The sequence below is a fragment of the Grammomys surdaster genome, unplaced genomic scaffold, assembly GCF_004785775.1.
Source record: "Grammomys surdaster isolate TR1022 unplaced genomic scaffold, NIH_TR_1.0 137, whole genome shotgun sequence".
NCBI classification, from domain to species: domain Eukaryota; kingdom Metazoa; phylum Chordata; class Mammalia; order Rodentia; family Muridae; genus Grammomys; species Grammomys surdaster.
The window spans coordinates 3,112,529-3,140,047 of NW_021604595.1; the positions used below are offsets into that span (position 1 = coordinate 3,112,529).

The 27,519-nt window shown below is 44.5% G+C and overlaps 2 protein-coding genes across 4 annotated transcripts in view; one reads left to right on the forward strand and one right to left on the reverse strand.

Annotated features, from left to right (window-relative positions):
* Positions 1-18,348, reverse strand: part of Kdm1b (lysine demethylase 1B) — a 40,501-nt gene extending 22,153 nt beyond the window's left edge. The window contains exons 1-8 of the mRNA XM_028763123.1: positions 18,177-18,348; positions 13,998-14,097; positions 12,868-12,995; positions 11,414-11,503; positions 10,346-10,457; positions 8,389-8,505; positions 3,690-3,728; positions 1,437-1,665 (exon numbers count right to left, since the gene is read on the reverse strand). Coding sequence (XP_028618956.1) covers positions 1,437-1,665; positions 3,690-3,728; positions 8,389-8,505; positions 10,346-10,457; positions 11,414-11,503; positions 12,868-12,995; positions 13,998-14,084 — 802 coding nt within the window. The 5' untranslated portion in view covers positions 14,085-14,097; positions 18,177-18,348. The remainder of the gene's footprint in view (positions 1-1,436; positions 1,666-3,689; positions 3,729-8,388; positions 8,506-10,345; positions 10,458-11,413; positions 11,504-12,867; positions 12,996-13,997; positions 14,098-18,176) is intronic.
* Positions 18,349-18,640: 292 nt separating this feature from the next.
* The window catches only part of Tpmt (thiopurine S-methyltransferase), a 20,837-nt gene continuing 11,958 nt past the window's right edge, over positions 18,641-27,519 (forward strand). The window contains exons 1-4 of one of the 3 annotated variants that reach the window (XM_028763126.1): positions 18,641-18,740; positions 21,190-21,387; positions 22,701-22,793; positions 27,043-27,175. In XM_028763126.1, coding sequence (XP_028618959.1) covers positions 21,254-21,387; positions 22,701-22,793; positions 27,043-27,175 — 360 coding nt within the window. In that variant the 5' untranslated portion in view covers positions 18,641-18,740; positions 21,190-21,253. Of the gene's footprint in view, positions 18,741-18,918; positions 19,165-21,189; positions 21,388-22,700; positions 22,794-27,042; positions 27,176-27,519 lie in introns of those variants that run through there. The other 2 variants (XM_028763128.1, XM_028763127.1) reach the window with 2 other exon arrangements.

Below are 27,519 nucleotides of genomic sequence, written 5' to 3' on the forward strand. Positions count from 1 at the left end.
GACACTAGTGCTACATCCCAGGACTCAGCCTATGGTAACCTTCTAGACACTAGTGCTACATCCCAGGACTCAGCCTATAGTAACCTTCTAGACACTGGTTTTCTTAAAGCTGGACAAATGCTATAAAGGTGTTGTCTTCAAATCTTCTTCTTAAGGAAAAAAATTTTTTAGAGTATTCTAAATGTTTTCCACATATTAAATATAATGGCTTTATATTAAATAATTATATATATGTTTTATACATATATATTAAATATAATGGCTTTATATTAAACTCAGTGGCTTTGTGTCTTACTATTCAACCATCCCCTCCTGTGGTGTTTAGATCACACCTAGTACAATCACAACTATAAACAACACTAACATAAGTTTCTTTGCACATGCGGTTTTGAACTGATTGGCTTTAGTGTAGCGTTTTAGAAATGTTTGCCAGTTCTAAAGTCCCGTTGTAAGGTCTTCACACATTGCCAAACTGTCTTCACAAATGTGCACTCCTTAGGTACTGAGTGACCAGCTCAGTACACACTCAGAACACTTCCACACTAGCACTCTCCCAGATCTACCCACAGCTCTGCCATCCAGTATCGTCAGCTAAATCCTTCATATCAGGCCTTGATAGAAAACCTAGTTTCATCATCAAAAATGTGCTTTGTTCATGTACAGATGGAAGACGAGGGGTTGTTAGGATTCCTTTGAAACCAGTTACATTCTGCCCTGACATGAAATTCTGAATCTTTTAGAGTGGATTTCCACTGCTGTCATTAGAGACAGAAAGATGAGGAATAAAAACAGTGATCACACAGCCCAAACTTTGTTCTGGAAAGTCAGAGTCTATGAAATCAGTAACAGGCACAGTTGTCCAACTTTGAAATAAACACTCATTAAATCCTGTATGTAGTAACTCACAGTTAGGAGCTACAGGCTTTCCAAGGCACCTGTACACTGTCTACTAATGGTGTGCTGGATCTGCAGGGCTATCCTCCCTCAGCATCCTCAGAACTACGTCCACGACTCCCTACCCACACCAGTCTCTCAGTCATACATCCCCAAGTCCCTTACTTAAATGGAGCAGTGTCTGCACAGGCCTATCTCTAGACAATTCAACACCTAATACAACGTAGATACTACGGAGATAGCTACTAGTGATCAGATATCCTCTCTTCTGACCACCACGGTCACACACAATAAAGTCCACAATATACAGATAATGATACAGGTGGGACTTCTTCCCATATAGCTTTCCACCCAGGTTGGCTGAATCTGTAGATGCAGAGCAGGTACATGTGAAGACCAACTGCATAACCAAATGCATGCAACCGTGTGTGCTTTATACCACGTCACATACACTAAACGAGTCTTCTGCAGTTTGCTTACCCTTAAATTTCCAAGAAGGGGGCCAAGGGATGGAAGGAAAAGGGTACCAGAACATCTCTCACCAAGTGAAGAGGGGGCTGCCTTGGAGGGTTCCATCTCCCCTGGGCTGGCACTGCTGGTGGCAGTGGTAGTGGCTGTGACGGTGGCCCGATGTGTGCTGGTGCAGGAGGGGCTCATGCCAACGCAGTCCGGGTAGTAGGCAGAGAGCAGCGGAGCCGCCACGCTGTCCTTCAGCAACGGAGGCTGGATGAGCATGGAGTACCACCAGTGGTTGGAAACCTCCATCACTCTCTGTGATAGATCAGTGGGAGGAAGAAGGGAAATGCACATGCTGAGGGCAGTTACTCATCTTTATCCACAGCTCTCCTGTTCCCCCCACATCCAGACTCAACAATTCTCAGTTTCATACAAAGAAGCTAAAACGGTCCAGTGGAAAAAGGACAGCATGTTCAACAAATGTTCAAACAAAACCTGCTGAGGATACCCAGAGACAATCTTTCTTAGATAAAATTCTTCCCCACATGCAGAAAGCCTCCCTCCTGAGCCAGAAAACTCACATGAGGTAAACATGCTGCTTCCCCAATACCCCTGGTCTGCCTCTACCCACCCCCTCCTGTGATAGGTGTATTGTAAATGTCAACCTTTTGCATTTAAGTCTTTCTAACCTAGAAAGATTTAAGGGCAGTTTCAAATTCAGGATCAGGTCAACCTTCTGCAACCTAGAAAGACTTAAGAGAAGTTTCAAATGAAGAATTCTCAAAATCAGGTCAAGGTCAGTGGCAACTGTCTTGACTGCTCATTGACCCAGAGCACAGTGGGTGGCACCTTCCCTAGGCCAATCCCCAGGAACTGTGTAAGTGTGAAGAAAACTATCTGGAAAACAAAAGCTAGCATGCATTCTCTTTGGTCTTGCCTACAGTTATGATGGAACTAGCTGTCTGAGTTTCTGCTCTGTTCTCCCCTCAGTGATGGACTCTGAGCCTGGGACGGTAAACCAAGTAAGTTTTCCCTTACACTTCTTGTCTGGATATTTTATCACAGCAGCAGAAATAAACTAGAACATTTGCTCAGCTCCAAACAACTCAGCTACTGGCATCCAGAGTCTGGTATCTTAAAAATAATGAATCCATTTTGTTCCGGGGTCATGCAGCTGAGAAGGAAACTGAGTAAACCCTGCATTTGCTAAGAGCCTCTAGCTCTCTCTTTGCTGGAAGCATACCTGAAGGGGGATGCTCCAAACTAGTCTCCACATGCTGTAAGCAAAACAAACAGCAACCAGTAAGCCCTTGCTAGTTGCCAGTCGTGGAGACCTGTCTAAGACTATGTCCAGAGCCTCCCGGGCTGGGGATACACCTCAGTGGTAGAGCGCTTGCTTAGCATGCCCAAAGCCAGGGCTCTTTCCCCAGCAGCATGAAAGTAAAGCAACTCAAGTCCTTTTACTCCGTGGATACAGACAGCCTCTGTCTTAAAGTCAAGATCTTCCGAGTTATAAAATGACCTGAGTATTAGAGCTGATGCAGAAGGTATTCTAACTGCACTTAAGTTATCATTCCTTCTTTCTATAAACGCCATCCTGTTTATCCCAAACCCAGAATCCACCTGGTCCATATGGGAATGAAACTTAGTAAAAAACCAAACAGAACCACTCCTTCCAAGAGGAGAATGGATTCAAAGTGGCTCTAATACATGTCCCTTCTCCCTTTATCCGAAAACCTGCCACAGTCCTTGAACTTGAGACACTGGCAACAAGCTCAAAGTACCAATTCTGAACCACTGAAAATTAGAAGGACTTGGGAATTTAGGGAACTCAGAATATTCAAAATCATTTTAAACCAGATCTGGTTACATGGCAAGTGGAGCCAGAAACAGCTGGACTGTGCCAGGGCATGGCCAGCCAGACCCACTTCTGTATCTGAGCAGGGACAGGGCAGAGTGGCTACCTTTTGGTCAGAAAGCACCAGAAAAGAGAGTCCAACCATGGCCACCCTTCTCCACGAGTAAGGACTCGTGGAGGAAAGGTCATAGCCATCACTAATAAACAAGTGTATGAAGTTTGATCCCCGTAGCAAGGTAGGAGCCATCTTCCCTCTTGTGCCCTTTAGTGTAAAGCAATGGAACCTCACATTCTTTTAACTGTGAGGGGTAATGCTACAGCACCACCACCATCACTGGCTAAGACAGTGGGCATTTCACAGTGCAGTCAGCATTTTCGAGTCAGAAGGCTTTGATGGACATCCAAACAGATGCTAATCATTTACTTAGTGAACTTATCCTTAAAGGCCCGGTTAACTCTGATCCAGAACACAAACACTCACCAGATCCTCGGGGAAAGAACAATGATCGGGGGTGTCAGGCTGCAAAAGAAAACCAAGTCTGAATTAAGTGTTTTCATAACATATAGTCTTAGGTGTCCATTTTCTTTCAATATGATATGTCCCTCCCCTTTTTTAAAATCTGTTTAACTGGCAAGAAAAATGCAGGACATGTCACCAGGATGAGAGTGTGGGGAGATTGGTACTTTCATTAAGATGTTCCCCCATGAAAACAAAGGGCTGTACAAGTGGCAGAGAGGGCACAGAGTCCTGGCATTATCTCACAGAACTAAAGCTGTGTCTCAGATAAACATACCCAGTAATTTTCACCTTGGAGTACTTCCTAGAGTTCCCTGTAACATGTCCACCAAGCAAGGAACTACAAGCAAGTTCAAAGGCTGGGGATACAGCTCATGAAACAGTTTGCCTAGTGTGCAAGAGGCTGTGGGTTCAATCCCTAGCACTGCATCCAAGAGGGCTCAAAAAAGAAAAAGTTCAAGCGAAAGACGGTGGCACCTGTACTCTCAGTCCTCTGTGGGGTGAGACAGAAGGATGGACAAGTATACAGTACAAGTTTGCAGTACACAGTGAGTTCAAAGCTATCCTGGATGATTCGGACTCCAAAGGCAGTTTGAGCTACACAGCAAAACCCAGTCTCAAGGGACAGAAAAAGCAGAGGTAACAACACAACTCAGTGTATATATTTCTGAAGTTCAAGGAAGTTTTGTTTGTGATAGGACAAAGCTCAATACAAGCCAACTGAATAGGTAAGTTGACATGGACCATGACAAACAATGCCATGTTACCCAGCAGTGAAAGAACAGATGACAACATGCCACTGCACAGGTGGAACTTACCAGCAGTTCTGAAATATCACACTACATGATCCCATTTATGTGAGGGTCAAAAAAAAAAAGCAACACCAAATCTTTAATACTGTAAGCTAGAAAAGTAAGCAGGCTATTTACCCTGGGGAGCAAGGTTGGCAGCCGTGATTGACAGGGGTCACCAGGGCATCTGCCAAGTATTCCATTTCTATATTGGAAGCCAGAAAAACAGGTACTTGTGAAAATCCATTGGCCCGGGCATTTTGATTTGTGCAGTTTCAGGTTCAATACAAAAATACCGCCTAATGGAAGGTCGGGAGAACATAAGCCCGGTAGTTCTGATTCCAAGCAGAATTTCCAGAGAAAACTCTTACACCGTGCTATTTAATAAGAGACTTGAGCACGCTGGGCTGCAACACTCCAGGAAGCACGACAGAAACAGCCATGATTTGGAAATGAACTTCCTCTCTCCTGGACCAGGGAAGTGGGTGCAGTGCAGCAGAGCCGCACTTTCAGATACTCCTCACTTTCAGATACTCCTCGGCAAGACTGAGCCAGGGCTTTAGGCATCAAAGCCTCAGCATTGACTGAAGAAAATCAGAGCAAGTAGAGCAAGCTGGTGCCACAAACACGTTGTTCTCACTGGCTGCAACAGACCCTAGGTACCTTCCCAGGCTCTTCTCCTACAAGTGCACCCTCAAGTTTGACAAGGCCTTGCCCACACTCTTTCCTAAGCTCTCGTACTTTCTCCTTTTCTACCATTCAGAGAGACCTCTACCTGGAAGGTGAAGCTAAGAATCAATCATGGTTTTCAAACTCACCAACTCAATTTTAAGTGATCTCATAAAATGTATGTGTGTTATACAGACACACATGTACAATATTGAAATCAACCTAAACTAGCCATTTCAGAATGTGTACATATTCTAGAATCTATCTGTCAATTAAAATTAATCAGCCTGGGCTACATAGTGAAACCCTGTTCAGAACAATAGCACACTTGAAAATTCCTGGCAGGTGTCAAGGCTTCCCATAATCTCAGTACTCAGGAGAGTAAAGCAGCAGGTCATCCCAAGTTCAAAGCCAGCCTATCTCAAAATCACTAGTATTCTTCCTTGTACAAGACTTAGTAAAAAAATGGAAAGGCTAAATAAATATAGACCTGGAAGGTACTACAGATGTATGCATATCTAGATGATGTAAAGAATCCCTACAAATCAGGAAGGAATTTCTTGAACTAACAAGCATAGCAGAGAAACAACAGAAGAGACCACAGCTAGATCTAAAAACACAGACAACCATGATCAGGCAGTTCCTTCAGAATCAAACCTAGTTCTGCTTCACGTCACGTCACAAGGCTACTCATTCCTGCTCACCTGCACAGATGAGCACAAGACACTGGCAGCCCTATCACTAGTTCCAATTACACAGCCGACACTTGCAGCACAACTGTCCTGCCACACGCCAATGTAGAGACAAGCCACGGCATGTACACAGCTGACGCAACACTGAGAAGCGTCAATATCGAGCACGCTAGGCTTGCTGCCTGGCACTGAGGCCGGAGGACAAGCTGATGGTCGGTCTGGAGTATAGAGTGAGTTCAAGGTTAACCTGGGCAGCTTCAGGGACTCCACCTCGAAAAGAACAAAGTAGAAGGAGGGCAGATAATTCAGCTATGGTTCAGTGCTTGGCAAGCGCTCGAGAGGCCCTAGGATCAGTGTCCAATACTGCAAGAAATTCAGTCAAACAAGAAGCCCCATTGATCCACACAACACTGATAGCTTGTCTGTTTGTTTCTAATGTATTTAATATGATGAAAGAGACTAAACGCTGAAAGAGCACCCAAGACTGATCCCAGTTTCATGAAATTTAAGAGAAAACTAACTTGTGGGGCTGGACTCAGAACAGCTGACTCTGGAGATGGGGAGGAGGGAACTAAAACATGCAGGACAGAAGAACACTATGGCTTAGATAAGTATTCTGACTGAGCACTGTAGACCACGTGTTCCACACACAGAATTACAGTACATAGACATCTTTCAGAAATAGAAAATGATACAGTTCTCTTCTGTTAAAAATAGCACCAATACGCTCAGGGGTTGGGGCTGAGCTCCACAGTACAGTGATTCCCTAGACTGTGCAAGGCTATAGGTTCAATCCCCAGCACCTACCAGTGTTGGTACAGGTCTCATACAATCACTGAGTCGCAAAACTTTTTTTTTTTTTTTAAAGACATAGCCTAACGTATTCATATAACCCATGAGGCTGGCCTCTTACCTTTCTATGTAGGGAAGACTGGCCTTGAAGTCCTAATCCTCCTGCCTCTACCTCCCAAGTGCTGGAATTACAGAGATTAACCACCAAGCCCAGCTGAGCTGTATTTTTTTTTTTAAACTAAAGAAGCAGTCTGTGGCCTCTTACAAAAGCCTTAAAATGAGCCTACCATATCAAATCTATGTTTAAAGTTGTATTGGAAAGAGAACGACCCATTAAGACTATATTCCCCACCCCAGCCCCAGCCCCACTCCCAAAATACTAATGTTCCTACCCAGGGCTCCGTGCATGCTGGCAAGCACTACCACTGAGCCATATTCTCCAGCCCCCAGGAGAGAGTTTACTCCTGAAGACAGGGATGGAAAAGATGGCTCCGAAGGATTTTCTTTATTTAGATGTGTGTATATTTATAAATACATATAATCTGTTCTCAAGTCCTAAGGTTACATACAGTCATGTAATACTTATATACAATATATGTATATAAACATTTGAAATCTGACTTGTAAATATTTACATCCTTTGTCATCTCACCTTGCAAAAAAGAACGCGAGGCAAACACTATCACGGAACGCTCCCCAATGTTGTTTTCATACAGTAAGTTTGGTCACTTTGACTTTACACACACTGGAGGGAGGGGGCATTTTTCCCTTTATAGAAGATCAAACCCAGGGCCACTCAAATGCTAAGCAAATGCTGACACTGAGCTATATCCCCAGCCCAATAATATATGCATTTTGAGCCCTACATTTAAAAAAAAAAACTTTGATCATAACCCTCACACTTATTGTTTAGAATGGATGTGTTTAAACTACAGAGCGTTTGCTGGCAACCACTTTGTGTCTAACGATTCCACCAACATCTGAAAGCACTGAGAACGGAATATTTTACAATCTTCCATCACCCCTCAATAAGAAAAAAAACCTATTTTGATTCTAGGAGCTTATTCCTAATAAGGATTCTTAATATTCAAAGTATGCAGCATTTGGGTAGTATGTTTAACACATTTTCAAACACTAACTGCCAAATTTCAGAACAGGCACATTGTATCAGCTACGGCTGATTCCTAGCTGCCAATCGGCCGTTCACCCTGCCGCATAGCTCTGCTTTGTCCGGTGCTGTAACACACAGGGTACCACCGGGTGATGAAGCAGTCTCTTCTTTGTCCCCGTGCAGTCTAGCATAGTTGTGCGATTCTGTTCTAGCCAATGACACAAGCAGAACTCTAACAAGCAAGCTGTCACCCAGTGAAAGAGGGATGGTCTCAGCCACTACTGTCTCTCCCTTTGCACCTCCTCTCCTCCACTTTAGATTCAGACACGGTGACTGGTCATACGGCATCCTCCTTATCACTTGAGGATGGAAGATAAAGATGGACTGGGCAAGAGACTGTGTTCTTGGGTAACTAAAGCAACCCTGAGTGGCCCATTACCCACCTGCCCAGAGTAAAAGAAGCCCTTACTCGGTTAACCCATTGTTGTTGGCTTCTGTTTACAAACGACACAACCCTATACAATTATACACAAAATGACAACGACACGCTACTCTTACAAACAGAGTGACATATAAAGTAACTCAAAAGGCCGCCACAGAAACCATACCTTGGTAACAGTATTTGGCTTCATGCCACAGCGGTAAGTCCTCGCCATGTGTGGAGTAAGCTGGATCTCCTTGGTGAGCTGCCTCCACTTTCCACACTCAGGTTTTGTGCACTGAACCTACATGAGAAACAAGGGCACAATCAATACAGACCGCCTAAGCCTGAGCGCCTACATCTCCACGTGATCTGTCTCCACTTGATCTGACCCATGGTTTTTGATCCTAGGAACTGAGCCCAGGGTGCTGTGCATGGTATAAAATTGTTCTAGCACTCAGTTCCATCCAAGCCCCTTGGCTAACCTTCTAACAACTGTAGCCTTTCTCCCCCGTGCTTCATCACACCCTTCCTGATGCCATCAGGGTAATTTCTGATTCAATGCTAGCTCAGGCAAGAGGATAATGACAGAAAGTTTGAAACTCTTGTCAGAAAGATTTTCCAGCTCAAGCCGGAGGTAATAATGAGTTAACTGTAGATATTATTACTCAGGAAATCTGGACATAACATGTAAATTGTGGTGCCTAGGTCACCGAAAGAATGGAAATATTGAGAATATTCAAATCAAGTCTGGTAATGAAGTTCTCCAGACTGTACTCATGCTAATTTTTCCAGTCTGGCAAACACCACAGTATGTGCCTAGAGGCACATCGCTTTTAATGGCTATCTTTGAAAACTCCTTACATTATTCCAAAACAGAAAATTCTACATATCTGCATGTAGACAAATGACATCAGATCTGGCTTTGCACATAACCCAGAAATTAAAATGAGAAGTCTAAAATAGTGAAAATCTTCTATGAAAGCACAGAGGTAGGTCTTTATGACTCAGATTTGGTAGAGTTCCTAGCAAGGACCAAAGACACAAAGAAAATATAAATAAACTGAGGTTTATCAGAACTAAATGATCTATACAAAGGTAAAACTCCAGGGAAAAAAAATCTGCCAATCACAGAGCTAAGAAGGGTTTTATATTCAGAATGGGTCTTACAAGAAGAAAAACAGCTCAACTTGAAATTGGGCAGAGTTTCATATTTGCAATAGGCCCTACAACATAACACTGAGGAAACACAGTTCGTAGTTCCACAACGAGCTGCCTGTTCACACCCACCCACACAGCTGGCATTACTAACCACAAACAACAGTTGGTAAGGATGAAGGCAGGAGGGTCAGGAGTTCAAAGTCACCCTTAACTACTTAGCAAGTTTAAGAACAGTCTGCTCTACATGAGACACATCTCAAAACAGGCAAAAATAGAGGTGGTGGTGTACACCCTTGATCCCAGCACTGGGAAGGAGAGAGAAGCAGGTAGATTGCTCGAGTTTGAGGACAGCCTTGGTCTACTCATGCTGCATAGTGAGACTTCTGTCCAAAACAACAAAAAGCCAAAACCAAAACAGAATCTGTGATGGTGTAGAGAAATCTGATCTCCCACACTTCAGTGAAAAATGATGAAATGGCTCTGGGAAGAGTTTGGAGGCTCCAGGAATTAAATCCCAGCCTTTCAGGAATACAGCAGGTACAAGGGCTCTGGGGAAACTGCGCAAGTCCTGACTGAAACTAAGAAGTAGGAGAGGGGCTGGGAATGTGCATTAGTTCAGCATATGGCCTAGCAAGCTCAGGGCCACCAAACACTAACCATCCACAGAAATGACATATGGCCCATCCCTAGGTATAGATTCCTGAAGAACTGTAAACTGGTCTCTATTTGTGCCCCTGTTCATACTAACTGAGGGATATGACAACCCAAGTATCCATCAAAAAAGATGGGTAACTGTGAGGGCCAGATGGCAGTGTGTGACATTCCTTTCCTCCCTAGGCTATACTAAGCAAAGATTTTGGCAAATTTTAGAAGCATTTGCTCTAACAAGCCTAGAAATAACCCAAGAAAAAAATCTGCTACAAAACAGCATCGTTCCCACTGCCCAGGCTTTTACTGCTCTGGGCAGCAGTGGGCCTCCTTACCCAGTAGGGCAGCTGCTGGTCTGCCATGAACGCCTTGGGGCTTGGCTCCGTCTTGCCATTGCTGGTCCACACTCTTTTCCATGCAGCGTATTTGTCATACCCATCTTTGTGGCTGAAAACCATCCAAAAAAAAAAAAAAGTCAATCTATAGGTTAATCAGGTTTTTACACTACAACTTGGGTCGGTCAAGTTTACAAAAAAGATTTTACTATTTTTAAGCTCAGGGAGGGATGTTAAGATGCCACACCTACAACAGGCTAGCAGGAGGAGCCCTATACTCTATTAAAATTGGAAGAAAAGATGAGTGAACAATACAGAAAGCCACTAGCAAAAGGCAGAGCAAGGCCTGGTGGCACCAGTTTATAATCCCAGCTGCTAGGGTGGAGGTGCAAGTTCAAGGCCTGCCACGCTATAGAAAAAGCTGAACAGGATGGCAGCCCAGTGCTCCGTTGGCTCCTCCCAAGTGTCTGCACTCTGTCTTGTATGCACTATGATGGATCAGCAGAGCAGCCAAGCTCTCTGGAGCGTACATATACCCAACATGTGTCAGGGCAGACACATGAGCCTGCCCACATACCAACTTAGAGCACATTTTACTCTTAAGTTTCATCTATGTGCCTACTGTACACTGGATACATTCCTTTTCTCATCCATCCCCACTTTGTCAGTCTCTAAGCCCCTCTAGACAGATCTGCTTCTACATTTCTCTCATACATATGCAATTATTTACATACAACCAGGAACTACAATTGAGAAAGTGAATATAATAACTGACACTGTTTCAGAGTTTGTCTTAACTTGTTCAATATGAGTACCTCAGCTGCATCCATTTTCTTATAAATAACATGATTTTACTCTTTATTTCTCCCATCCAGCCCTGCTTACGAATTTCCAGCTTCAATCACAGTGTGTAGTGCTTACAGCACTGAATTTCCAGTCATACTTCCAGTCATCACCGGCATCAGATGGCCCAGTAACTCCGGAAGCCCAGGAGGTTCCAGCTTTGTGAGCACCCTCCCCAGACTTTGTCACATCCCCTCTACCATAATTCTCAGTCAAGAAACAAACCTTCTGTAGTAGTGGTCAAAGCATTCATTGCAGAAGTGTTCCCCACAGGAAAGGTGATACCATCGGGAGGTGTAGCCATTTTTGGCACATCTGAAAAGGGCAGAAACAAGCAGTTGGCGACCGAGACTTCTGTTCTCACTCAGTTTCATTTAACTAGCTCATCAACTTGAGCCCACTGGCAGCATCTCCCCTTCAAATAGCCAGGGGCTAACAGCAGAAGCTAGGACGAGCTGAAAGGTCACTCAGGTTGAGAGTCGATTATCTGAAATGTCTGGAATCACAAATATTTTAGATTTCAGTTGTCCTACGGGTTTCGGAATGCTTGCACCAAGCACAGTGAGACATCAGGGGGAGAGGACCCAAGTATAAACATAAAGGGTCCTGGCACTCAAAAGTTTTAGAACTGAAGCATTTTGGACTTCTGATAACAGATATGCTGACTACTTCAGGAACAGTGATCACACAGGGAGGACTTAGGTCAGCCAGGTGTAACCTCAATGGCTGCCTGGGGCACTGGAGCACAGGTGGTGATTTATGAGGCAATGGCCCCATCCTTGCAGAGCTGAGTTTGAGAGGACCCTGCGATAACATCTGATCAGCTGTAACCTCAAGAGCAGACACACAGTCTGGGAGCACCATTGGTCCAGCAGCTCGTGACACAGCACAAGCAGGAGATGTCACAACACCATGGACACCACCATCTCGTCTTCAGACACAAATGGGTTTTGTTCAAATGTAATTGAGTCATAGCCTTTACTGAAGGTTTTTCTATGGAATGAGAACATTCTAACTGTATGTACTACAGTGATCACAAATGGTGAGACTATGGTTGGCACTGTAGGTTTTTGGGTCTGGGTTTAGTTTTGAGGCAGGGACTCTTGCACCCTGGACAGGCTTTCCAGTTTGCTGGGTAGCTGAGGAAGACCTTAAACTAAATACCGGTGGATCCTACCTCTATTTTCTAAATTTGGGGATTAGCAGGCGTGTGCCAGCACACCCACTTTACCAAGTAGGGATGGAACCCAGCTCCTGGCACATGTTAGGCAAGTACTGTACCAACTGAGATACCTCCTTCAACCCTGTAGCTTCTGAGACCTGCACAAGGATAGGAAGAGGCACCACACTATATGAGGTAAGCATAAAAAACGACAAAAGGCAAACATCCATGGGTTTCTCCCAGAGCCTGAGTCTGTGAGCTCCTCCGCCCCGGTACAAAGACAGCTGGGCGTGTCTGAGGACAGTGTATGGCACAGCTGATGGGGCTGTAATCGCTCCCACTAGTCTAGAAACAACCACAGGGTATGGAGGATGCTGTGCTGCGTAGTGACTAAGCAGTCAGAATTTGCAGGTTGCAGTTCCTGCATTTGTCTTTAAAGAGTAACACCCAGGGTGCCATTCCCACAAGCACATGCTCACGGGCAGACACACACGGCCAAGGTAGCCCTGCCACAGACCTTTCAGAAGCACTTGCAAAGCACACAGGATATGCTGTTGTACAGCCTGCCTTTTCACATTTCCTGTACTTTTTCTCCGACGAACCATCTTCATCCTCATCCGTGATCTCTACTGCTTTCTTCTTTGCCTACGGAAGAACCCGCTGACGTCAAGATTTCACTTGGTGGGGAAGGGGCATGGCAACAGGTTTGCTGTTGAGGTCATGTGTGAGTTAAAGCTCTAAATGTCATCATGTTGGTAGCATCTGTGATCAAAATATGGATGCCAGGCAAACACTTGACCAACTGAGCTACAACCACAGCTCCAGAAGTTGCATCCTGACAATAGGCTAGGGTTAGCCAGAACAACAACTTGTACAAACAACTGTCTTACTAGAGGATCCAGAAACAGCATCTTAATGATACATAGGTTGAGAACTAACATCCTCACGAGCTTTTCTTAAAGGAAAATGTGACAGTAAAGACAAGTCATTCCTGGGGACTAACAGTATGGCTCAGCAATTAAGAGCACTTGTCGCTCTTGTAGAAGACCCAGGTTTGGTTCCCAGCACCCACATGACTGCTTACCACTGTAATTCCAATACCAGGAAATAAAATGCCCTCTTCTGACATCTGCAAACACTAGGCATGTATCTGGTACACATACATACATACACTCAGGCAAAACGTTCATATACATAAGATAAAAATAAATCTTTAAAAGTCACTTACAAACTAAGAATCTTTTTTCCTCTCTCTTAAAACAGTTAAGTCTTTCAGTATGGAAATTTAAAAGTTAGAGAAAAAAAAATCTAAAGTATCAGAACGGTCAACTTTTATTAAATACTCTACTACAAACAAACCTTCCAACATCACTTAAGCAACAAATTCCCTTTAATGACATCTAAGCCAGGCATGACCTGGCCTCAGTGGCCCACTGTGGAAGCGGCCACCGCATCTGCGATTCTCCTAGCACCATTTGGTGATCCAGTCTCTTTGTCCTCCCAGCTCCGGCTGCATGCTCTACACCCTGTACCATCCTGCACCGTGCCCTCCTCCACAAACAGCAACAGCAGGACTGGGCTTGCTCGGTGCGGTTCTCACTCCCCACTCCCCGTTGGAACCACATCAAGTGTGAACAGAGAGAGTACCTGCCGCCCGGAGCTCCTCAAAGGCAGGTTATCAGGAGAAAGCTCGAAATTGCTTCTCTTCTTTGACCTCCCCCGAGATGCTGCCATGATTTTGGAATACCTGGATGGGGGGAATATACACCATTAAGTTATTAGCATCTGCTGATATTTCAAGCCATTGTCACGGGGCAGGGATGCTGCTTGAATATAACAACCCTACTCCCAAGTTGCATAATCTGATGCCTGTGTTGTCACATACAAAAAATAAGGACAAGCCAACCATGCTGGGGTATACCTATAAACCTTGAACTTGGAAGGGAGAGGCAGGAGGACCAGTAGTTCCAAGGTCATCCTCAGTTGCATAAACCCAAACCGGCCAGGTTACATGATGAGACCTTGTCATCATGTTCTTGCTATCCTCTCCTCGCCCCCTACTATGTCTCCTGTTTCCTGAATCATGAACTCTTAGCTTATACTAAGAAGTAAGTTTCATACTAACAAATATCAGGCACTGTATAAAGAATACAGGAATCTGGATTCAATCAAAGCACTAATATCTTCTACTAGACAAATCTTAGGAGTTTTCAAAAGTAGTCTGTTAACGGCATGGTTAGACCAGCATTAAGAACAAACATCTAGCTAGGCGTGGTCACTCATGCCTGCAATTCCACCGGAGATTGCACGAGAGTTGAAAATTCATATCCAGCGTCAGCTGCATAGACAGTTCAAGGCCGGTTTGGACATGAGACACTGTCTCAGAACCAACCATCCAAAACAATCTATAAATTAGGCAGTGAAACCATGAAAGATTATGAGCTATTAGAAAATAGTAAGAAAGATACTTAAGGTAACACATGAATCTGTAATCATTCGCCTTTTCAATCATGTTACCACACACCGAATGAAGGAATGAAGAATAAGTAGGCATCTGTATAGATAAGTGATGTGGAAGCAAGGGGTGGTACCACAGATGACAGTAACCTTAACATCACACAGTTTCAGCCTCGTAATACTCACTTCCTATTTGTAAGCTATATATGCTCGCGAGACCAAGTTCTCACAAATTATTAACATCAAACGGAAACTCTTACATCCATGGAGTAAGAAATCATAACATCAATACTGTGAGGAGTTTTTCATTACTTTCTTAAAGACAGGATAAAGCTAACTACAAATATGTAAGCCCAGCATATTCCAAGATGGAGAATACTTCATTTTAAAGAGGGTTTTTTCCTTTATGTTTACATACTGGGGTGGGGGCACATACCATAGCAGAAGTATGGAGGTCAGAGGTCAACCTCTGGGAGAAACCAGTTCCCTCCTTCTCCCATGTGGGTTCCCAGGGATCAAACTCAGGTTATTAGGCTTGGCAGCAAAAGCCCTTTACCTGCTGATCCATCTCTGTCTCACTGGCTCACAATGGTGGGGTGGGGGTGGGGATGGGGATGGGGGATTGCTAGGAATTTAGTTCAATGATAATAGACAAGCTTAGTATTCATGAGACCCTAGATTAAATCCTCAACACAAAAATTAAAATCATTCCTACAGTGCAAACTATACTAACACTATACTAACAACATTTTTAGAAATACCATCTGCCTTCAATCATTGTTACCCGAAGGCATTCCAGATGCCATCTGCACTTTTACGCTGTACTGGGAATACACAACACCAGGCAAGCACTCTACCACAGAACCACATCCCGTGCCTCGTTTATACTTTTAAAAGAGTGACCAACTTAACCACTCATGTAAATGTAATTTTCACATACATGAAAATACATAGATTTCTTTAGAAACACATGGCTCCTAAAATCAAGCATGACTTCCAGAAGTTTCCAATCTTTACACCTTAACAGTGTGGAAAACAGGCACAAATAGGCATCAAGAAATGTCTAAAGAAAGAAGCACACTGTAGAAGCTATTCAATCTGACTGAAAGTTTTTAAAGTAGTGCATCATCATCTTTAATTATTCAACTGAGAGAGTGTAGTGTGCTTCCACTGTTAAGTGTTGAATGTAATCTGCATTTCCATCAATGCTAGTCCTTGGGTCTTCATTAAAGCGAAGGGAAAATAATGTGAGTTGCAAGTTCACAAACCACTATGCTTTAAAATATGCTCTTAGAAATAAAGTATTATTGCAACAAGCATAACAAATGCTTCTCCACCTGCCTGGTTTTCTTGTTGCCATAGGGTTTTTACAATGTAGCCCTGGCCACTCCAACTGTTGGCAATCTTCCTGCCTGTCTCAAGAATGCTGGGATTGCAGGTGAGACCCCCCCACACACACTGCTGCTCCCTCCCACCTGGTTCTTCAGTGAAGATGTGAAGACACCCAACCAACTAGAGTTTCCTGGTCAATGTTTTATAAGCCCATTTCTTCCTAATTTTAAATGCAGAGTTTCAGCTTTTTTTTAGTTAAAAAAAAAGTGTTAAAAATATACAAGCAAATATGTCAATATTTTGAATTATGTTTAAATAACTCCCAGGTGTTCTGAATGTAGTTTATTGAAGAGTTTAAACACCAATACATAAAATTCATAAAAACAGGAGTTCAAAAGAATCAAAGATAGAGTAAAAATTTACGGTAGAGGCAACATTACTTGTAAGAACAGGGCAAACTACTAGAAACTTCTCTGTTAATGAAAGAAACTGAAATCTTCTTGGGTCATTTAAAATAGGCAAGCTGAGCACTTCATATTCCCAGGATAATCTGAGTTACAGAAATACGGACCCAGTGCTATAATTTAATACTGAATACCCAACCCAATAATTCAATTCTGAATTCCCTATTGCCCTGAGTCTTTTTTCAACTGTTCCCTGTCTGGAAGACAATTATTGATGAGAATTTTCTCACGTACCCTCTGAAGAAAACCTCAGAAAGGATTTCACAATATATTCTGTAAGCATTCAAAGCAGATGTGGTGGCTTTGTATTTGCAGCAGAAAGGCTGAGGCAGAAGGATTCCTTTGAGTTGGGAGGCTTAAGACTAACCAATATGTTCAAAAAATGTGCCTGTGTTAAAGGGATTCCCCACACCTGCCATGCATGGTCTGTTGCTTGCTCAAGAACTTGGGCCTCTGTGGCTGGGTTCCTGATCACTCAACCCCAACTTTCTGCAGCTGGGCCTGATTCTGCCTTCTTCTCTCAAATGCCAGCTGCGCAGACTATCAGCCATATGGACCCAGACCCGGACCCGGACCGGGCGGTGTGCAATCCCAAGGGCTTCCCGGGAGCCCTCATCAGTGGCCCTCGTGGCAGATGCCCAGGGTATCCGCTACACCAGCGAACCTGACCGCGCCTCGCTGTCCCAGGTGGGGATCGCAACCTGGGATCCCTCCTCCTGGCCGCGCGGGGCTCCCCACTGCCCCATATAGGAGCCCAGCTTGGGGTTTCTCCCCACCACACAGAGTCGGAAGGGAAGCCTGGGTCACTCCTACCAAGCTGCGGGGAATCTCCCACCACCCTGGGTGGGGAGGACAGTCTGGAGTCCCTCCTCCTGGCTGCGAGGTTCCCACGTCCCTGGTGGAATCACAATCTAGGGTCCCTCTTTTCAGCTACGGGGTTCCCCAGGTCCGCAAGTGGGAGCGCAGCCTAGGGTCACTCTTCACGGTTGTTGTTGGTGGGGGTTTCCCACGGCCCCGAGTGAGAGCCCAGAGTGGGATCCCTCCTTTGGGCTAAGAGTCTCACAGTGGGGTAATTCCTCTACGCTAAGGGGTTCCTACAGCTCCGGGTGGGAGCAGAGAATGGGGTCCTGCCTCCATGTAGATGGGTTCCTACGGCGCTGGGTGGAATCCCAGAGTGAGGCCCCTGCTCCAGGCTGCGGGGTTCCCATAGTCCAGGGTGGAAATCCAGACTGGGATCCTCTCCGTCCCGGTCCGGAGCTGGTGCGGGCGCCAGAGTGCCAGGTGCAGCCGCCGCCCCAACTCACCTCCGCCCAGCCGAGGCGCAAGCAGCTCCCAGCAGGGTTCGGAGAGAGCGGCGAGTGGGAAAGCCCGCGGCCCCGGAGCCCAGCGCGGGAAGCCCCAGCTCGCACAGGGTCCCCCGCGCCACCCCTTCCAGACGCGGGACGCCGGAGAGCCCCGGGGAACACGCGCGCCTCCTGACCGAGCTCAACACACAGCCGGCCGCTTTGTGCGGAGCTGTCACCCGAAACCCGCCGCCAGCCCCAGACACAACCGCGGAGCCGCGAGTCCCTACCTCAGAGCGCTGGTCAGGGGGCGAGCGCTGCCCTGGGCTGCACCGGGTAGCACCGGACGGCCGGATCCGCACTGCCAGCTGCAGCAGCTCGGCCGCCGCCGCTTCCGCCCCTATCACGCCGTGACCCGGAGTGGGAGGAGCCCACAGGCTCAGGGAGCCGGAGGGTCCTGGCGCTCGCCCCGCCCCGATTATTTCCTTCACTGCGCAAACTCGGCAGCTGCGAAGGGCGAGGCCTATGCGTTCTGGGCGGAGCCCTTACTTCGGGGCGGGGCTTAGGTTCGAAGGTGGGGCATGAGCGGCCCGGGCAGGGTCACAAACTCCTGGGAGGGGCCTGCGCGTCCTGGGCGTGGTCTGCAAGCTGGGCGGAGTCTGCGTGTCCTGGGCAGGGTTCTCACGCCCCGCGCAGGGCCTATAGAACCGGAGCCTCGATAATCTTTTCCGGGGCGGGATCTGTACAGATAGGGCAGGGCCTTCGCCCCTGGGGCGGGGCCTGTGCATCCTTGCACAACATCTGGCTCTCAAAAGCCGGTTAGGGTCAGAGGCAAGCAGCTGACCGCAGCCAAGGTAAGTTGCCAGCCGGTGGTAAAGGTGGTGATTTGCTAAGACTGTGTGAGTCTGTTACAATGTTTTTCAGAATGGAGCGCCTGAAAAGCACGGATGATCCAGCTGCTTGAGTCCTTCCCCCCCCCCCCCCCCCCCCCCCGAAAAGGGGTTCTGGTAACAGCAGCAAAAACAGGAAATAAATGATCAGACTAGAAATGCTTTGAGTCCAATGTATTAAGTAGCCCCTTGATTAGTGGTGTGTTTCAGATAACACATGTCCAGTGTAAAATACTGAGCCATCCTGGAAGTTTGTGGACTTCAGTGAAGTTACTTTTCAGTTTAACGAAATTCAAAAATAAAACTAAAGCAGAAGCCAAGCGTTGTGCACAAGGAAGGAGGATCACAGCGAGTTAGAGGTCAGCTTGGACTACATAGTGAGTTCTAGGTAAGACCCTCTGTTTAAAAAAAAAAAAAAGTCCTAAGCAGAAAAAGGTGTTTTTAGGTGTGGAGAGCTTAGACCTGTGAGCATATTGGAAGTGAATGTTTAATGGTGGGGATTATCGTGGGTCTGTTTGTTCTCAACCTTGTACTTTGCACTTTTATTGTGTTTAGAATTCCTCCAGAAGTGAACAGTGAGCACCACGTTGAGGCGCTGTTACAACAGCTAAGTGGTTGTGTTTATGACACTCTCAGTCCCAGCTTGAGTGAGACAGAGCTAGGTGGGCTAAAGATTGTCCGTGTTCAGAAGAGCACTTCTTTCTGAGGGCACCTTTTGGCATCACAGTTTCTGACAGAGCGGAGATGCAAGAAGAGGAGCAATTCTCTTGCTTTTCTGTATCCGAAATAATCCCATACTTCTCCTCCGACCTCTCAGAATTCTGGACTCTACCTCCTGATATGGGGGAGGGGAAGCCTTTTGTTAGTATATACTTGCTGTGAAGTGCATTTCTGTTCCCAGACTTGATGGGGGTGTCCTTTAATCCTAAGCACAGAAGCTAACTCATACAACAAAAGGACATTTACTTACATTACCACCTTTGTGACATGCTTGCTGTTTCACAGATCCAAGTCACATGATCACCAGTGGTCTAAAGGGTAGGTCGGAATTGTGGAACTTTTTTTTAGATTTTTTTTTTTAAATTTATTTTACTTTATGTGAATAAATATCTTGCCTACATTGGATCCATTGCAGCTGGGGTTACAGACAGCCACGGGACACCTTGTGGTTTCTGGGAATTGCACTGTGTTCTTTGCAAGAACAACAAGTGCTCTTAACCAATGAACCATTTCTCTGGCCTCCGGAATTGTAGTATTATATTGGCCTTAATATTGGAAGGGCAGGCATCTACTTGCATATCCAGTCAGCCATTGCAGTTGCATGAAGTTCCTGCCCCCCTCAGTTCCCCTCTTGTACATGCCCTCGTGGGAATGAGGGCAGGAGGATAGCTCAGTGGCATGGGACTTGTCTGGGATGTATGAGTCGGTAGGTTCAGTCTTTAGTACCCTTCCAAAAGCCAGGAGAAAGTTAGTTGAAAATACAAACTTACAGTGTAGCAATAATATATTGAATTGATGTGTCTATTTTTTTTCTCCCTCCTGAAGCACTACCAAATTTCAGGATTTATTTTAAATGCATCAACCATTAACAAAGGACGGACAGGTGAAGACACAGAGAGCAAAGGACTGCTAGTAAAGGGGTTCATGGGTTCAACACGCTCTATTCTGATCATGGGGTCATCATCAGTGGATGCCATGGGGCCAACCAATGGGTGACTATTGCCAGGACAAAGTGCCAGACCCTCCCACCTTAACAGAACTACTCCCAGAAACAGGAGTAGGACTAAAACCAGGGCATTAGCTGTTAGATTTCTGGTTCAGAAAAGGCTAAATCACAGGCTCCTTTTGTTAGCTTCTTCCAACAGGGTTTCTACTCCTTGTCACCCCTGCAGGCTGATAGGGTGGCTGTTCTCTGAAAGCAGCTTTCCTGATGTATAACAATGAGGTGCTCTTAGCTCTAGACTCACTGACATGAAATTTTCCATTTGTTGTTGTTTCATTGGTCTTGGTTTGTTATTTTGTTTTGTTTTGTTTTGTTTTGATACAAAGTCTCACTGTAGCCCTGAGAGGCCTGAAACTCACTATGTAGACCAGGGTGGCTTTGAACTCACAGAGAGCCTCTTGCCTCTACTCTCCTACTGCTGAGATTAAAGGCATGCTGCCATGCCTATCTTGTCTGTTTTTGAGACAGAGTCCTGCTATGTAGTCTTGGCTGGCCTAGAATCTACTGTATAGACCACGTTGCCCTGGAATTTGTAATAACCCTCTTGCCTCTGTCTCCCAAGTATTGGGGGCATGTGATGCTACTCTTGTCTTTGATGTTGACGTATGTTTTTAAAGCTCTTGCACAAGGTAGAGGGTTTTGTATAGTTCATGAATAGAATCACAATGTTCCTGAATGACATCATTGCAGATATCTTTCCACTTGGGCACTGGAGACACCAACCTCGGAGACAAAACTTGTCTACAAACCGTGGATGGTAACCATGTCACTTGATATGAAAGATCACCCTGATGCAGAGGTACAAAAGAACCGAGTACTGACCCTGGAAGAGTGGCAAGACAAGTGGGTGACCCGTCAAATCCAGTTCCATAAGGAACAAGGGCACCAGTAAGACACATTTGGTCTCTGGCAGGGAAATGCTTTATCAGAAACTGACTCTGGCGGGTGTGTGCCTCGGTGGGAAGAGAGCTTAGCATGCAGGAAGCTCTTGGTTTGATCTGCAACACTGAACAAAACTGGGCACAGTGGCATGTGCATGTAATATCAGTGTTTGAGAGATGGAAGCAAAAGCATCAGAAGTTGAAGCTACATAAGTGAGTTTGAAGCCAGTGCTCAGAGAGAGAGAGGGGGGAGGTGTTTATTTCCACAAACACACTGTCATATCATTCGGGAATCACAAGCATCCATTGCACATCACACACATTACTGGTATGTTTTTTCTCTCAGTGTATAATAACCTGACTTACGGATGTATGAAATACATCTTCTTAAAACTCACCCGCACTTTCTTCCCATTGGTCATGGGTGCTTATACATGCAGCAAATGCTGAAACAACATTTAAGTTTATGTCTCCTTACGTTCTAAAGTGAGGGTGAGCTCCAGCAAGCTGCCTCAGCAGATGAAGGCACTTGCCACCAACCCCAACACCCTGGGTTCCATCCCTAAACCCTACATCAGGGAAAGTGAGAACTGACTCTTGAAAGTTGTCTTCTGACCTCCAGACTTGGGCTTTGACATGGGTACATCATACATATGTATGATAAGTGTACACACAGACATACAGACACAATTAAAATTAAAGAAAAAGTTAAGTATTGAGAGAATATTCTCTGATGTATTGAAAATATATAAGTTTAGAGACCCTCACTTTCTTTTTTTTTTTTAAAGATTTATTTATTTATTATATGTAAGTACACTGTAGCTGTCTTCAGACACCCATATGAGGGCATCAATCTCATTGTAGATGGTTGTGAGCCACCATGTGGTTGCTGGGATTTGAACTCATGACCTCTAGAAGAGCAGTCAGTGCTCTTAGCCGCTGAGCCATCTCACCAGCCCGACCCTCACTTTCTTAACAACACTTTCATGTAACAACAAAAATAAGAATATAAATATAAACTTTTCCAAATATATTTCTCAAGGAAACATAAGCAGTTTTTATTTTCCAGTCATGAAAACGCAGGCTGTTAGTCATATGTAATACTAAGTAGCTGTGTCATGAAGCTGATGACTTAGCTAGCCTGTTTCTTTGAGTGTAACCCGGAGGTTGTAATAATTAACATTACCCCCTTGTTACATTGTTGGGAATATTGAGGTAATGCATGAGAAGTTCTGAGTGTCATAAATTCTACTATCCCCTCTCCTGGGCATCTGGACTAGTTAAAAAAATCATTTGTGGTGACTTTGTTTTCTTCCCCAGGCTATTAAAGAAGCATTTGGATACATTTCTTAAAGGTCAGAGCCGACTGAGAGTGTTTTTCCCCCTCTGTGGAAAAGCTGTTGAGATGAAATGGTAGGCACAAGTGAGAGTCAACTAGTCTTTGCAGAGTGATTCTCGGGGTGAATATTGAACATGATACATGTAAATTTTTAAAAAAAAATCTGTTAAGTATGACAGGACACATCATAATAGTAATGCTTGGAAGATGTAAGAGAATCAGGAGTTCAAGACCAGCCTTGGCTGCATGTAAGTTCAAGACTAGGGGGAACACTGTCTCAAAAAAGCCAGGTAACCTAACATACAAAGAACAACAAAGTCCCATTCTTAGTATAAGAGTGTCTTTGAGTCTCCTAAAAAGGAGACTCAATGATAATTATAAAATTAGAGATACTATTTCTAAACAACAAGTGTACAAACTGAATCAGGAATGACCTTGTCTTTCTATATTTTGTTTTAAAGGCCAAAAAAAGAAAAGAAAAAAACTGTTCAGGGGAGGGCAGAGAGGCTGAGGATATAGCACAGTTGGTAGAGCCCTTACCTAGCAGGCATGTTGCCCTGGGTTCAGTTCCCAGCATTACTTAAAACAAGGGTGGTGTGCACACCTGTGATCTTGGCAAATAGGAGGTGAATTAGTTTGAAACCAAATGGGGACTATCACCTTCCTTTCCATGTCTCCTGGATCTTTGTATGTGATTTAATGTTTATAAGTGACTGAGCAGTTTCCGTAGCTATGGCTGTTGGAAATGGAAGGTGACAGAAAAACACAAGCTATAGTGCACACTTTTATCAGAGCAGTGTTTATAGTCCAGAGTTCAGCTCAGCTCTCCCTTCCTCCCATGAACAAATAGGAGATTTTTATAAAACAAGTGGTAAGGAGAGTGGTTCTTATGAGCAGTCCTCTACAAACAGAACTCACTTGAATTGACAAGGCACCATTCCCTCAAAGGTTACCCTGAGTCACAACCCTAGAGATTATTTTTACACAAAATACTGCTGCCAACGATAATGCACAGCCATGGTAATACACGTCCTCCAAGATGTATGGTTATTTAAAAGCTGAAATGTTAAAAACGCAAATGTTCACTAAGAGAAAAGAACAGAAGATTGGTAGAAAACATTAGTGGATGCAGAATAGACTTACTCTAAACTGTTCTGCCCACTGTGTAAATGCAGTCATCTACCCATAAGGCACACGCGCATTTGGATTTCATTCTCTAATAGAATAAAAGTCTTCTAACTCACACTGTCTCTACCTGTAGCTATGCTTGCCCTCTGAGAACACAACACACACAGAGACACACACATAAAGAAAAATTTAAAATAAGCAAATAACATTTTTTAAAGATTTATTTATTTATTTATTTATTTTATTTATGAATATACTGTAGCTGTCTTCAGACACACCAGAAGAGGGTATCCAGTCTCATTACGGATGGTTGTGAGCCACCATGTGGTTGCTGGGATTTGAACTCATGACCTCTGGAAGAGCAGTCAGTGCTCTTAACCGCTGAGCCATCTCTCCAGCCCCCAACAAATAACATTTTTTAAATGGCTGTTATAACCTTATATCCCTAGCCGGGCGTGGTAGCACACCTTTAATTCCAGCACTAGGGATGTAGAGGCAGGCAGATCTCTGTGAGTTCTGAGGCCAGCCTGGTCTACAAAGTGAGTCCCAGGACAGCCAGGGCAGTTATACAGAGAAACCCTGTCTCAAAGCAACAACAGAACTATATTTCTTATTAGACATAAGTTTTAATGGGCTCTCACCAAACCAGTAGAGTGACTTTGCAGTCTATGAGAAAACAACTGTATAAACAGAAGTGGTAACTCTGCAACTGCAGTGGAGATTTTTAGGCAACGTTAATGAAACCATATAGCTAGCTAGCTAGTTGGGTGTGGTTATTGATTTTGGGGGGGGTCTCAATCCATTGTATCAAAAAAATCAAGGATTTGGGGATGTAATTCAATGGGAAGGTACTTGCCTAATATCCACAAGGGTTTGGGGATTTATTCCCCAAACCTTAAAATAATAAAAAAGTGAAATAAAAATCCAGACTCAAACTACTGTAATTGCATGCAAGTTGTCATATTAGAGTAATTTTTACTTATGTAACTGATCTCTATGTATGTACAGACATTGGATATGAGCATATCAACTAACCAGGAGAAGATAGGAAAAAAGCATTAAAATGAAATATGGAAGTTATTTTAGGATTTCCCTTTTGCCTTGTTTGTAGTCCAGGCTACCCTGCATGTGTCGACTGGGCAATACAAATACATTCCGTCAACTTGGATAACTTCTTGGCTTATCTTTTGTAACTTTAACAACATGTATGGAGAATGAAAGAAATAGTCTCTATATGATAGAGTATAAATCCCCTGGGCAGTCTGAGAGACAAGTTATTCGTATGTTTCCTTTAGAACAATAAGTAGCCCATGTTCTTCCCACAGTGGGAACGTGCACTCTTGCATAGATAGATAATAGGCGCGGTCTGTCTCGCTCCCAGTCAGTAGATGAGAGAAATGTCATGTGACACCTTTGCTCACCTGGGATTTCATCTGAAGAAGAAGATGTCAGGTAAAAAGCAAACTCTGTCGAGATGAGTTAAGCTGCATATTGACAGACTAAATGCACATGTGTGCTCTTCAAACAGTGCCTTGATGCCCCAGTGTACCCCAGGCCCAGCCTTTGACCCTTTGCATATGGTGTTTGAAACTTCCTATTCGGTTTTCCTCATCCCAGTACCCCACAGCAATTCCAACAGAACATTCTCCAGCACCCACCTTCTGAAGCTATGTGTGTGTCATACATGTGCATCTGCACTTGTATGTGATCCGAAATTCCACACAAGGCATCTTCCTTTATTGAGCTATCCTTATTTTTTTTTAAGAGAAAATCTCCACTGAACCTGGATTCTCCCGACATGCCAGGGTCCTCTTGTCTCTCAGCACTGCTGGCCTTGCAGACACGGCTGCCATGCCTAGCTTTCTCTGTGGATGCTGGGAATCTGAACTCAGGCCCTCATGTTTGTGCTGTGAGCTCTTTACCCGTTAAGCCCTTGCCTCGTTCCTAGCTTTTGGTCTTGATATGTGTTTTAAAGATTTATTTTAAGTACCTGTTGGCCGGTGTGTCACATGAGCGCAGGTCAGAAGAGGCATCAGATCCTCTGGATATGGAGCTACAGGCCATTGGGAGCCACCTGATACAGGTGCTGAGACTTTCAGGGCAACATGTGCCCTTATCCACTGTGATATTTCCCTAGCCCCTTTTGTGGGTCTTTGAGACAGAGTCTCGGGCAGCCCAAGCTAGTCTCAAACCGCTGTTGCTGACCTTGAACTTCTGACCCTCTAGCCTCCACTTCCCAAGTGCCTGTGGCCCATGCCCAGCTCCCAAAGGTTTTCATATTGATTCCTAAGTGTCACTTTCCCATCAGCCTCGTGACTTCTGTGCCTGCTTTTGCGTAATGCAGTAATGTTTAGCTGGGCTCATACCTCATTACAGCAAAGCTGACTAGTTTCTGGTGTGATCTGATATAAACTCACTTCTGTGTCTCAGTATCTGTGCACCTGCTCCCGCTTTCAACCGTAAGATCCTCAAAATGTGAACTGTATAACTACAGTGCTTGTTAGTAAAGTGTTAGCTATTTGCATATGGTAATAAGATTCCTTTTTCCAATCATGATTATTGTTAATAAGTGGAAATTGTAAGACTACTGCCAAAAAGTACACAATACTTCAAGCTTTAAAGGGGGGCAACTAACAGCCCCGTGTAGCAGTTTAAAAATTTCATTTAATTATATTTTTTTCAATTTTGAAGCAGTCTTGCCGTATAGTCCAGTATGGCCTCGAGTGTAAGGTCTTCAACTTCCTCAGTATTGCAGCTGGTGGTGGCATCATGCCTGACTTGGCTATTTAAATATAAGCCAAATAAAAATGTTAAATTATCTCTATGGGACTGGCCGTATCCACATGCTTAGTAGCCAGCGTGCCCCGTGGCTCTGTCTTGTGAAGGACAGTGATAGCCATATCCATCATCACAGAAAATTAATCAGTAGCCAGTGCTGATTTGGAGGGATTGAAAAGCATCCCTCCAATCAAACACATTTATATGAATGCCTGCAAAAATATGGATCCCTTAAAATGAAGGTAAACAAATGGATTTCTTTTCTTTTGGTATTTCCTCTTTCTTCTATGTTGATAAATTTCCAACACGGGGCCTTAGGCGTGGCAGAGATTCTGATACTGAGTTTTATTTCCAGCCAGGGGGAACATGTCTGTTTATCATGGTTTTTTATTTTGTTGTAAATATGGTTTTCTGCAGGTTCGCAGACCGGGGCCACACTGTAGTTGGTGTAGAAATCAGTGAAATTGGGATTCGGGAATTTTTCGCAGAACAGAATCTTTCATACACAGAAGAACCACTAGCTGAAATTGCTGGTGCCAAAGTATTTAAGGTTTGCGTTGATTCTGTTAACTATTTCCATGCCTCGCCAAAAACTGGTTTGTTTTTTTTTTAAACCGTGAGTAGATGAGGATGTTGAACAGATATCAGATACTCTCTACCACAGGTTAGCTACACCTCACACACTGCAGCTGTCTACCACAGGTCAGCTACACCTCACACACTGCAGCTGTCTACCACAGGTTACCTATACCTCATACACCGCAGCTGTCTATCACAGGTCAGCTACACCTCACACACTGCAGCTGTCTACCACAGGTTACCTATACCTCACACACCGCAGCTGTCTATCACAGGTCAGCTACACCTCACACACTGCAGCTGTCTACCACAGGT